Source organism: Salmo salar, chromosome 15, assembly GCF_965601325.2.
Source record: "Salmo salar chromosome 15, fSalSal1, whole genome shotgun sequence".
NCBI lineage: Eukaryota > Metazoa > Chordata > Actinopteri > Salmoniformes > Salmonidae > Salmo > Salmo salar.
The window spans coordinates 46,069,732-46,082,389 of NC_138305.1; the positions used below are offsets into that span (position 1 = coordinate 46,069,732).

The following is a 12,658-nucleotide window of genomic DNA, read 5'->3' on the forward strand; positions in this document are numbered from 1 at the left end:
AATACCGGTATATCGTAAAATAGGGTATACCGCCAAGTCCTACCTCACTGCACTGGCATCCTGATGTGACTGGCTATGTTAATGTCTCTTCAGATCATTGCCAATCAAAGGCTTGATGTTTGAGTTGAGGCCATTGTTTGGTTAACCTCTCTGGGGCAGGCGGGACGAATTCGTCCCACCTACGTAACAGCCAGTTGAATCCTGTGGCGCGATTTTCAAAACCTTTAAAATGCTATTACTTCAATTTCTCAAACATATTACTATTTTACAGCTATTTAAAGACAAGACTCTCGTTAATCTAACCACACTATATTAACTAAATATGCAGGTTTAAAAATATATACTTGTGCATTGATTTTAACCTCTTACATCTAGACGTTCCGCTAGCGGAACACCTGCTCCAATATCCAATGATAGGCGTGGCGCGAATGACAAATTCCTCAAAAATACAAAAACTTCAATTTTTCAAACATATGACTATTTCACAGCATTTTAAAGACAAGACTCTCCTTTATCTAACCACACTGTCCGATTTCAAAAAGGCTTTACAGCGAAAGAAAAACATTAGATTATGTCAGCAGAGTACCAAGCCAGAAATAATCAGACACCCATTTTTCAAGCTAGCATATAATGTCACAAAAACCCAGAAGACAGCTAAATGCAGCACTAACCTTTGATGATCTTCATCAGATGACAACCCTAGGACATTATGTTATACAATACATGCATGTTTTGTTCAATCAAGTTCATATTTATATCAAAAACCAGCTTTTTACATTAGCATGTGACGTTCAGAACTAGCATACCCCCCGCAAACTTCCGGCGAATTCACTAACAATTTACTAAATTACTCACGATAAACGTTCACAAAAAGCATAACAATTATTTTAAGAATTATAGATACAGAACTCCTCTATGCACTCGATATGTCCGATTTTAAAATAGCTTTTTGGTGAAAGCACATTTTGCAATATTCTAAGTACATAGCCCAGCCATCACGGGCTAGCTATTTAGACACCCGGCAAGTTTAGCACTCACCAATATCAGATTTACTATTATAAAAGTTTGATTACCTTTTGTTGTCTTCGTCAGAATGCACTCCCAGGACTGCTACTTCAATAACAAATGTTGGTTTGGTCCAAAATAAGCTACTTTGTTTCAGCCAGAGCCTGCAAAGCCACGATTCAGCGTTTTGCCGCCTTCTGAGAACCTATGGCAGCCGTAGGAAGTGTCACGTTATAGCTAAGATCCTCACTCTTCAATAAACAGAGACAAGAAGAACGACACCTTGTCAGACAGGCCACTTCCTGCATGAAATCTTCTCAGGTTTTTGCCTGCCATATGAGTTCTGTTATACTCACAGACACCATTCAAACAGTTTTAGAAACTTTAGGGTGTTTTCTATCCAAAGCCAATAATTATATGCATATTCTAGTTACTGGGCAGGAGTAGTAACCAGATTAAATCGGGTACTTTTTTATCCAGCCGTGTCAATACTGCCCCCTAGCCCTAACAGGTTTTAAGCTGTCCCATAACTGTCATTTGTGAGGCTTCATTTTGGAGCTGTTGATCCAGTCTAAGTGGCACTTTCTTCCTGTCTGCAGATGGTGTTGTACTTTGTGATGGATGTGTTCAGGGACCTGCCAGGCCTCCCAGGGCTGTTTGTAGCCTGCCTGTTCAGCGGAGCTCTCAGGTACTTTACTTAACTGCCTCTGGCTCTCATGTTCCGTCTGTAGTACTAGTCAGACCTTTTTCTATGCTACATTAATGTCATAGTGTTGTGGTACACCACTTGAGGTTGTATTATGATACTGTTATGAATGCACTACACCACGCAATTTAACCCCCAGGACATTACTCACTCAGCTTCTCTCCCTCTTGCGTTGCAGTACCATCTCATCAGCGTTTAACTCCCTAGCGACGGTAACCATGGAGGACCTGATCAAGCCTTATTGCCCGGCCATGACGGAGGCCAAAGCCACGCTGCTCTCAAAGAGCCTGGGTGAGCTGCTGTTCCCTGAGTGGCCACACAGAGGCAGTGTTTCTAAACAGTGGCAACAGTCTTCATGATTGATGACAGTAATGATGATTTTATAGAGCTTTTCATTAAGTAACGTTGCTGGAGTATAGAGCCCACAAACCAATTTTGACTTCATTGTCCAAATACTGTGGAGTTAAAAAAACAATAATAATAATTTAACTTGTGGAGCACACTGAATCAGGACTGTACTGCTATGGTCTTGACCTTTCTCTTCCCCTCTGTTTTCCCAGCGTTGGCCTACGGTCTGGTATGTCTGGCCATGGCCTACATCGCCTCTCTCATGGGCTCAGTGCTGCAGGTGAGGGACTCACACATTTCCCCTGCTGACTTTTGCTTTAGTTGATGGGTACTCCTATACCCCACTGAATTACATTTAGCAACGTTGCACTCATATTTACATTTTTTTAAAACATTTTTAGTCATTTAGCAGAGCAACTTACAGTAGTGAATGCATACATTTCATAAAATTCGTTTTTTTTTTGTACTGGCCCCCCGTGGGAATCGAACCCACAACCCTGGCGTTGCGAGCCCCCCCCCCCTTACACCTACTACTATCATTCAGTGGCTTCATAGGAGTTATTAAAGAATTATAAACCTCTTTTTCATTCACTCCCTCACTCTCCTCCAGGCAGCATTCAGTATCTTTGGGATGGTGGGTGGTCCTCTCCTCGGCCTCTTCTGTCTGGGAATGTTCTTCCCCTGGGCTAACTCCACCGTAAGTCAAAATGCTGCCTTGTTAACACGGGGGTCAAGTTGGCCAGCATTGAGAGATATTAGAGGATATAGTTTTTTTACACAATAAAATAAAATATATTTTTAACTTTTTCATCATATCTGTGGTGAATTGGAGACCCAATCTGTCTGATTTGATTGAGCTGTTCCCGTCTCTCTCTGTCCACAGGGTGCGATAGTAGGGTTGGTGGCAGGCCTGGCTATGGCGTTCTGGATTGGCATTGGTAATTTTGTGTCTCGTATGGCCGTGCCCACCCCTCTGCTCCCCATCATCAACGCCACCACTATGCCTCTCCACGGCAACATGACTACTGCTGTCATGACAACCCTGATTACTTCAATCACCGCTAAACCAAAGTACTTTTTTTTCTTTTTTTCGTTAAAATGATGGCATTTCAACCATTACAGCACTATCAAACATAAAACGCTTGACTTGTATCCCATTCTATCCCACCAAATATTGTAACTGTTTTAAGGATGACTGCATAAGAATGATGATATGAATCTGACCAAGTATCTGTGTTTTCCTCCCTCCAGGCCTACAGGTGTGCAGGCCCTGTACAATCTGTCCTATTTGTGGTACAGTGCTCATAACTCTACCACTGTGGTGATAGTGGGACTGATAGTCAGCCTGTTGACCGGTCCTATGAAGGAGAAAGACCTGACCCCAGGGACTGTGTACCCTGTCCTGGGGAACCTGCTCTTCTTCCTGCCTGAACGCTACAGGGAGAAGCTCTGCTGTGTCACTCCACTGTCACACAAGGTAGCCCTCAGATCTATCCAGTGAATTCTTCTTAAAGTTTTTGTTAGCCACACTCTGTTTCTAATATAATTGTAACAATTTGATTACTTAATTGCCATGTTTTTTGTATGTGTGTGGGAATGTTGTGCAGCCCAAAGCTATCAACACGCAGCCGTACCAGATGGCTCAGGAGAGCAACGGCGTTGCCCAACACAAAGAGGAGGAGAAAACGGAGGAGGAGGACGAGGAGAGGGCCACCCCTCAGCCTTCCTGCCGACTGGCTCACACAGTGCAGGAGACGGCCTTGTAACAGACCCCCCCCCCCCCACGCCCCACCACTTCCCCCCCCCCCCCCTCCCCTCAGCTCTCTCAACCCTTGGGGAGAGGACCCGCCTGGGGCAGGAGAGGCAGCGGAGATCCAGTGTGCCTGGACATGACTTCCATCAAGAACCACAGGGTCAATGTGAAGAAAAAGGGAGATTCACCCCTAACCCTTACTCCCTGGAAAAACTGATACACCACAAATATATGGTGGTTTTTAAGAGTGCCAGAGTCCTCTGCTATAATGAAGAATAGTGCACTTACACACGATTTGTGGATGGGGGGGGGGGTCCAGTTGTATCTTGAATTCATTGGTACGTCATTAACGATGGTACTGGTCACAGTTTCCCTAAACTGAAGTAACTGGAAATCACTACTTATGAGCCTGGAGTTTTGAGAAGAGCCAAAATGTCTGAATTGAGGTGGATTCCTGGATGGAGAAATACTAGCGCAACACAAGCGGCAATCATGCTCCGTGCTGAGAAGTCTCATTGTTGTCCAGTTAGTAGATCTAAGAGCCTGGACTGAACCAAAGGGCTGTGATTGTCATTTTGTTAAATTTATGATTGAAAGATTGTGGACATACACACGCACCAAGTTGTTCAAATGACTGTGAAAATGGACGCAAGTCTTTTGTTTCTCAGAGGGTCAGGTAGAGGGTCAGGTAGAGGGTCAGGTAGCCTAGTGATTAAGAGCATTAGGTCAGTAACCGAAAGGTCCCTGGTTTTTATCCCCGAGCCGGCACTTAACCCTAATTTCTCTTGTAAGTCTCTTTGGATAAGAGTGTCCGCTGAATGACTAAAATGTAAAGTAAGCAGGCGGAGAAGAGGCACTTTAGATTTAACTGTCATTGCATATTATTTTTATAGAAAAGATGAAGCCGGTACGTCAGATGAACTATAAGAATTTTAAAAACAGAGTGGCTGCAGTCCGAGTTCTCTTGAACGCTCTTCCCAACAGCTTAAGGTTTGAAGCTGCGCATGTGCGTGATTCTCTACTTTACGCCGTCTGTATGACTCCTTCGGCTGCCCACGGTGCCCAGAGAACAGGCTGCTCTGGTGAAATGGTGCTTGTTTAATGAAGTTAGATCAAAGCTGAATCAATGTCTGCAAGACCACATAATGATAGTATTCTACATAACAGAACCGAATATAATGGCATAGTGTAACGTTATGCTGCTGTAAGACAAAAAACGTCACCTCATTTTAGGACGATTGTGCGAAGGGTTGCATTTTTTCTCTCACGTGGCCGAAGCTCAACAACATGCGCCAGTAGGCAAAGTATGCGCTTGATTGAAACCAAACACAAGCATGCTACAGCTTGTTAGCACCATCTACTAAATAATTAGCTCACTACATCGTTCAAAACAACACTGTAGCCTACATAACGCAAGGAGATCTAAATGCATAACCCAATTAAACTGAGATCAAATGGTTAGCATGCAGATGCTGCATTTACGTAATACCAATAAAACTTCAACAATTACCATTAATGATTGACTGAGAAATGTGAAGGGAGGTTGACCACATTGTGTGCCTAAGGTAGATTGTGATCTTACAGACATTGATTCCACTTTGATCCAACTTTATTAAACCAGCACTGTTCACCAGTGTAGCCTGTTCTCTGGGCAGCTGAACGAGTAGAGCATAGACTGCGTGAAGTACAGAATCCCGCACATGCGCAAAATCTTCAAACCTTTAGCTAACGGAAAGAGGGTCCCAGAGAACTTGGCCTTTAAAAAATAAAAACGCCCAAATCCTTTATGTCCCTGTAGACGGTTCCCAAAGCTCCTTTTGTCTGTTTGCTTTACATGGCCTTATTTGGCTTGCTATAGTAAATTAATAAAGAGGTAGATGACCTTAAACAGTCTTAACCTGCCATACAGTTATATACTGTAGATGGAGCTCAACACATCACCTCATTTGCCATTAACTGGGATCACATTTTCAGGTCATTGAGTCTGCACTACTACTTCATCGAGACCCAGATAACCTGCTGGTTAGCTAGTGACATTAATGCATGTAGAATACCTTATCCTCGCAGTCCATTCACACTGTAGATCCCATAGTTACTTAAGGTGCCTCATTAGTAGGCAGTGTGTGAATGTAGTTTAATTTTGATTACTGATCAGTGTGTAATTAGGATTGTGATACAGTATACTTATACTGCATAGTACATGTATAATGATTCTCCATATGTGTCTTCGATGTTTGTTAGCTTTACCTGTGTCTCGTCCACCCCACTGCTCTAACAGAGGATATTTACAGTGAAGGGAGCATCTCTAGTTTAAACTGGGAAACTGCAGCCATTTTGATGGCTCAACAGAGTTCAGTACTCAGAAATCTTAGGGTAGACTAATATATGTGATGTTCTTTGGTTGTATCTTTGAAGGACTTGGTTTCCTTTTGGCACTTCACTGTTTATTGATGTTCAATGTACCAGGGGAAAAATTCCAATCATCTTAAAACGAAAGAAGTCCAATGTTTTGTAGCGTGTTTTTTGTAAGTGGCCACTTTATCTAATGACGTAAATGTTTCTCCATAACAGTATCGGCGGTTGATTTAACATTGTTATTATGAAGACATTTATTTTGGTCATTCGGTGAATATGAAACGTGCAGGGCAGATGTTGAATTTTAATTGTCATTTGTCAAATGTTTCATATTCATGTTTCAAGGTCCTTTTTGCAATCTGAAGAATTCTCATGTCATTCTCTGTTCAAAATCTTCATTTTGTACTCCACCCATCCACTAGAATACCTAACCACACTACAGAATTCAAGTCAGGGTAATGTGGTAGTACTCTGTTGAGATGATCTGGTTTGTGGTGAGCTTGTGATTCCATATGGCCTGTTTGTCCCTCGAACAGGGAGTCTACGTGTGTGTGTGTGTGTGTGTGTGTGTGTGTGTGTGTGTGTGTGTGTGTGTTTGTCTCTCTGTGGTTGTTTCTGTAGTTGGAGACTCGAGTGACATGCCTGTCCATCTGTCTTACTGTGGGTTGGGATAACTTGTGATTGACTACATAGTGACTCAATCAGCCCATACCAATCTGCTTTACTTGTTTCCAAAGAGTTTTTACTTAAAAATTCTGTAGAGCCATTTTCTACCTGCCTTTTTACCCCGTCTACCTTTATGGGGAATAAAGAAACTCTGGCTATGGATGGGCAGATAGATAGATAGATAGATATATTTGTATTTATTTATTGTGGGGCCAATGTTGTGACACTACTGACTGAATGCCACGCTATTAGGATTCTGACACCATTGTTATCAATGACATACAGGCAAATGTTGCATTGGATCCTATGGCTACAGTCCGATACGAGCAAGGAATGTTGTTCATTCATCCCCACTGAAAAATACCTCTTCTCATTCAAAGCATATAGAAAATGATGTCATCGCTTTGTTTTGATAGTTTTATTACCAAAAAGAGAGAATATATCTATATTTCCATTGACTTCATTACCATTTGTAGCAAATGGAACTATGTTGTGGAACTTTTGAGTGGCGGCAGGTAGCCTGGCAGGTTGGAGTGTTGGGCCAGTAACCCGAAAGGTTGCTGGATCGAATCTCCGAGCTGACAAGGTAAAAATCTGTCGCTCTGCCCCTGAGTAAGGCAGTTAACCCACTGTTCCCCGGGCGTCGATGACGTGGGTGTCGATTTAAGGCAGCCGCCCGCACCTCTGACTTAGAGGGGTTGGGTTAAATGCGGAAGACACATTTCAGTTGAATACATTCAGTTTGTACAACTGACGAGGTATCCCCCTTTCTATGTGCAAGTACCATTTAAAATGTTTTGTGATTGGAGGGCAGAAGTGGTCAAGTAGTTATTGTTATACTATTTCTGTGTTTGCACAACAAAGCAACTTCAAACTAGCGTTTTCTGTATGTTAGTACGTTATGAAGTTGTTAGGGCTATCCCTTCTTGTTGTAACATTCACAAACATTTCTATCGTTCTTAGAGGTTTTTTAGTCCTTTTTTTAATTGACATCCTGTGACTGATAAAGTTGATTTGATAGTCTATGTGATAAGATATAACTGAATTGATTCCTTTTTCGTCATACCTGAAATTACTTGAATTGTTTATCTGTAACGCTAAACTTTAAGTGAAGACCACCCCTTTCCAGGACATGTTTTGGATGAATTTACAGTCCGCAGTGCTGAGTTATTGTTATTCTAGATGTCAATTTACCCAATGTGAGTTTAGGACTGTGTTTTAGTAATGCTGACATCTACTCAGAGCACAATCGAGACCTATTCTGTAATCTTATTCTGAAGTTGGCAGGGCCAACTATCTAGGAAAGATGAGTTGTAGAGTGACACGTGAATATGAAGGGCAAAATGGTTCTATTGAGTTTGCTTGCACCAGCTGAATCATAGATTGTCTTAGTCCAATTTACAGCCTGAACCGTAAAGTAGAAGATCTGTAAACCATTGCCTCCTAAAAATGATCAATCCTGAATAGCTTCTATCCATACCATTAAATACCAATTTACTATGAGATGTGTTTTAGTTTAGAGTACATTTAAAATGCACTTGGCCGTGAGAGAGAAGCGTGGCACTTGGTAATTTCAAAAGATAATAAATATTCTGACTCAATATTTATTATCAATATTTGTTCTCCCATTTTGTATGAATTCTTCCTAGTATGCATTCCAAAAAACCATAAGCAGTGGCGTTTGGTCAACTACACTGCTTTGGCTGTGCCTTCATATGATCTCTGTATCGTGATTATTTTTTCATATTGTTGGATGTTATGGAAGTTGATTAGCTCGTACTAGGAGCACACTACAAAGGGGCAGCTGTGATAGGGTGGAGTTGAACTCTCATTTACCAAGCAGAATGAGATCTGTGTCCTGTTCATTATGTCAGTGGGAGCCAAGGTTTTGAAAAATAACTGAATTGAGCTTCCCTTTTGGAAAAGCTCAAGTGGTACCTTTTCAGTTTGCCAACATTTTCTCTGTTTTGGACATTACTGAACACTCCCTAGGTCTGTGAGCGAAGTCTTCAGTAGTGTATCTGTGTCTGACCACCCTGGTGGGCATGATTTCTCAAGGTTAAATGTTTGTAAGTGAATGAATTGTGGTAACATAATTGTTGTTGCTCTGTTTTTTTTAATAAAATGTTGGATTGGACATGTGCTTTGTCAGATGTTTTGTCTTGTGTCCTGTCCTCCGGTAGGTATGCATATGGACAGTGGATACGTCTACTAAACCCATTATTGAGGAAATATCTTGTAGGTCAATTTGATAAAACAAACATTTGAGCGCTCGATCAGCCTTCATTTTGAGGGTGAGTGAGTGAGAGCCTTCCACTGTCATTCTTTTCCTATCCCAAGGGAGGGCTGTTATCACCGCAGTATCCTTTAGCCTTCATTCTCCCTACTACTCCTAGCTCTTCTCTCTGGTGGGTCATTGTGACTGTGTCACCGGGTCACGTGCCACTCCTGTGACGTTTCTCTCCGCATGATGTTGGAACACTTATCATCCCAGCTTTGTGCCAAGGACCACAAACCCTCTGTTGCCACAACAACCTCTGCTGCCGCCACACCAAGCCCCTCATTCAGCCCAGCTACAGCTCTTCCTTCTGGTTATATACTTATTCAAGTGGTAGACTCACAGAAGGAACGCTAACTTTTGCCAAGTATGGTTGTCTTTCAGACTGGAACCTCGATAGACTTTGGGTTTTACTCATTAGGAACCTGTCTTGGCTGTCTCTCTGGACCGAGCCATCAACCGGTCTCTTACATTAAATACTGTTTTTCTTATTGACAAAGTTGAGTTGTGCCTTCCTCCCTACTTTTCTTCCCTTCCTCCTTGTCCTCCCTCTCTCCTCTATTCCTCTGGTTAGTTCCAGCTAGGCCAGGCCAACGAGGGGAGGCTGGACAGAAAGCTAAATAAATTCACTCAGCAATCAGTGTGTACTGGATATAATGAGCTGGAGATACAGAAACTATGTTGATTATCTCCTAACATGAAGGGAGATCAGGGTTATATGGGTTTATTGGCACAAATATCCACATTCAGACACACCTAGAGATCTATTTGCAGTTCAAGCCAAAAGGGCCTTTAAATCAAGTTTGTTTAGTTGATGACCCCTCACTTTGAGGTCACATGGTACAGAAATAATGCCATTGGAAAATCCATGTCCTGGCATACAGTATGGGCTTGCCATTAAAATGAGATTGTGATTGTTTAAATGATGCGCATATATTATATTGACCAGTGCAACAGAGCCTCTATTGACCGATATGCTTTATCCTCTGTGATCTAGACTAGAAAGTCAACTCAGTGGGAATGCTGGAACGTTGTGCACCACTGTCTGTCTCACATTGTTTCACCAACATTTCTGCCCTCTCCTTTCCCTCTGTAACCCCTGCCTCAGTAGCACATCTCTGGCATGTCCAAATTAGCCATTAATATGAGAGGGGGGTTTATCAGACCCCCCCTGACAGATTTATAGAGCTAGCCTTGAACACTGTACCGTTTCTCGTGGACCTGAGCCCATGTTGCTCAAGGGGTTCTGTGGTCTCGTCCATGTTACAGCCAACAAAATATGTCTCTGTCTGCCTGAGCACAAATACTTTAAGCAGCTTAGCAATACAGTCTGTTAAAGTGTGTTTCTTGGTTAATATCAGAATATGAAATGTGTGTCTACCAAAGTCACATGACTTCATTATGTCATGTTAATGTACATTTTCTGGAAGGTAACTTCTGCTAGGAGACAAGAAATGATATGCACACACACCAAAATATGAAGTAAAGTCATTAAGATCGCTCAACAGTGCAGTATGTCAGATAGCTCATACAAAGCCATAATGTGTAATTTACATCAACTTAGCAAAGTTTGCTGTATGAATAAATGTTTACTTGCAAGCGTGCATTATTATACAGATATGGACTAGTACTCAGGGCTCCACAGCTGAATACATGGTTGCCAAGTGTTCTCACAACAATCCTCCCCTTCTGTTAATCTGTCCATCCTTTCACTCCCACCCCAAACACAACTACAACACTAAAAATAAAACAAATCCAGGAGACCGGGATAAAGATCAACTTTAATTAATCTTAAAGCTAAAAACACTAAGTCACTGAAATGGTCAACATTGCACTCTTTGATCATAACATTATTTTACCCACTTTTAGTGATTTATGTTTTATGCAGTGTAATAAATAAGTGGTACAATGTGCTAAGCAAAGCGATCCTTTGATTTTGTATTTTATATCTTAATCATTGTATCTAATCCCGGCGGGGTCCGGCAGCAAGCTACATGTACATTGCAATTCACTGCAGTTTCATAAGCAGCACAGTTGGATATATTGGTATTTCATCGCTCCTAGTACTAAATGGATCTGTCCATGTTGACCTCTGGGCTAGGGGTCAGTGGATGTGTCTCCTTCTCTCCTGACACTGGCGGCTGACAGCAGTCCTCCCACACTCCCACAGTACAGCAAGGAGCGCATCGGCCACTTCTGTCAGGACAGGAAACATGTTCAACTGTAGTTAGTCTGTATGCTTATAATAAATCCGAACAAATAATAGATTATAGTCAGAAATAATCTATGTATTGATCCCTACTATATTCCTAATATTATGCTACAATTCACGTCTGATATTAACTGAACGTCTGGACATGAATTTATGACATGAAACACGAAGAGATAATGAGGAACAGATCAGGGTTATAAGCTATGATGACCAAGAAACTAAAAAGATAAGCACCCAGCTAGTTTGATGTCACCAACCTTGACTGGGTGGAGGTAGCCCCCTGCCCTGGGGGGTAGTGGGAGTTCAGACAGAGGCCCTCCCTGATCCAGGGTCTCAGTAAGGTAGGCGATGTAGTCGGTGGCCAGGACCAGGACGTCCAGCTTGGAGAGTTTGGTGTCACGGGGGACGGAGGGCAGGGCTGCCTGCAGGCTGTGGAAGGCCTGGCGGAGGTTACGGACACGGCTCCTCTCCCTGGCCGCGTTCTCTGGGGAGTGATGGGACTTCATGGCCCTGCTAGGCTGCACCCCATTAACACACCCAGACCTCACCTGGACCACGCAGGAGGAGCAGAGACACGTATACGATAACATGGTAAATAAGCCGTCATTTATATGGAGATAGGAAATGAGGAAATAATGTTATAACAATGAATTTCAAATGACAGATTTAAGTTGGTAAACATCAGAGTGCACGATAACATCTGTTTCCAAACCACAAGATCTAATGTGTGAAGTTGATTTAGCAAATATTTTACATGAAGGGTCTAAATATTGACAGTGAAGGAGTTTTAGTTATTCAGAAATAATAATTGTAGAGCTAATTAACATAAATAGAAGCAAGTATAGCTGAGATGACCTGTCTACTTTTCAATTACTATATCCCTGAAGTGCCCACTGCTCTACTTCATTCCCTCCAGATTATGTAGAGGTTTTACTTACCCACTTCTTAGGATCCCTACGTGTGGACTGTCTGTGTCCAGGCTGCGGTGTTCTCAGACTGAACTGGTTCTGTGAATACATCTTGGTCTGCTCTGCTGGGATGGACTTAGGATCCTCCAGCTGCTTTTCAGCCATGAATACTTCAGGACCCCCAGCCACCTAACTGAAGACCAACCAGCACCAAGCAGATACCCAGCCACCCTAACGAAGACCAACAGAGACCCAGAGCTCGACTGCTCTTGACCGCAGCTACCCAGACCCTCTAACAATCTCCAATCACAGCTTCTCCGCTGCGCATCGTGGTCCTACGTCCTCCCTCTCCAACCATCCCTCTTTCTCATTCTCTCGTTCCCTCCCCTTGACTTAACTGGTGAGGTAATGCAGGGATCTTCAAGCA

At 42.5% G+C, this 12,658-nt stretch overlaps 2 protein-coding genes across 5 annotated transcripts in view; one reads left to right on the forward strand and one right to left on the reverse strand.

The window, feature by feature from the left end:
* The window catches only part of slc5a6a (solute carrier family 5 member 6a), a 44,422-nt gene extending 35,452 nt beyond the window's left edge, over nt 1-8,970 (forward strand). For all 4 annotated transcript variants that reach the window (XM_082961823.1, XM_014144568.3, XM_014144570.3 and 1 more), the window contains exons 10-16: nt 1,605-1,693; nt 1,890-2,002; nt 2,272-2,339; nt 2,670-2,756; nt 2,943-3,130; nt 3,311-3,536; nt 3,667-8,970. In XM_082961823.1, the coding sequence (XP_082817949.1) occupies nt 1,605-1,693; nt 1,890-2,002; nt 2,272-2,339; nt 2,670-2,756; nt 2,943-3,130; nt 3,311-3,536; nt 3,667-3,825 (930 nt within the window). In that variant the 3' untranslated portion in view covers nt 3,826-8,970. The remainder of the gene's footprint in view (nt 1-1,604; nt 1,694-1,889; nt 2,003-2,271; nt 2,340-2,669; nt 2,757-2,942; nt 3,131-3,310; nt 3,537-3,666) is intronic.
* Nucleotides 8,971-11,108: 2,138 nt separating this feature from the next.
* LOC106571449 (transcription factor 23) lies at nt 11,109-12,572 on the reverse strand. The gene is made up of 3 exons (XM_014144574.3): nt 12,262-12,572; nt 11,581-11,871; nt 11,109-11,307 (listed from the first exon to the last, which is right to left on the reverse strand). Exons 1-3 carry the CDS (start codon nt 12,394-12,396, stop codon nt 11,209-11,211), a joined length of 525 nt encoding a protein of 174 aa, XP_014000049.1. The 5' UTR covers nt 12,397-12,572; the 3' UTR covers nt 11,109-11,208.
* Between the last annotated feature and the right edge of the window lie 86 nt (nt 12,573-12,658).

Coding starts and splice junctions, on each gene's coding strand:
- LOC106571449 (XM_014144574.3), bottom strand. CDS start 12,396: ATGGCTGAAAAGCAGCTGGAGGATCCTAAGTCCATCCCAGCAGAGCAG. Junction 11,872..12,261: donor GTAGGGATCCTAAGAAGTGG/GTAAGTAAAACC, acceptor TGCGTGGTCCAG/GTGAGGTCTGGGTGTGTTAA. Junction 11,308..11,580: donor GCTACCTCCACCCAGTCAAG/GTTGGTGACATC, acceptor CTGTCCTGACAG/AAGTGGCCGATGCGCTCCTT.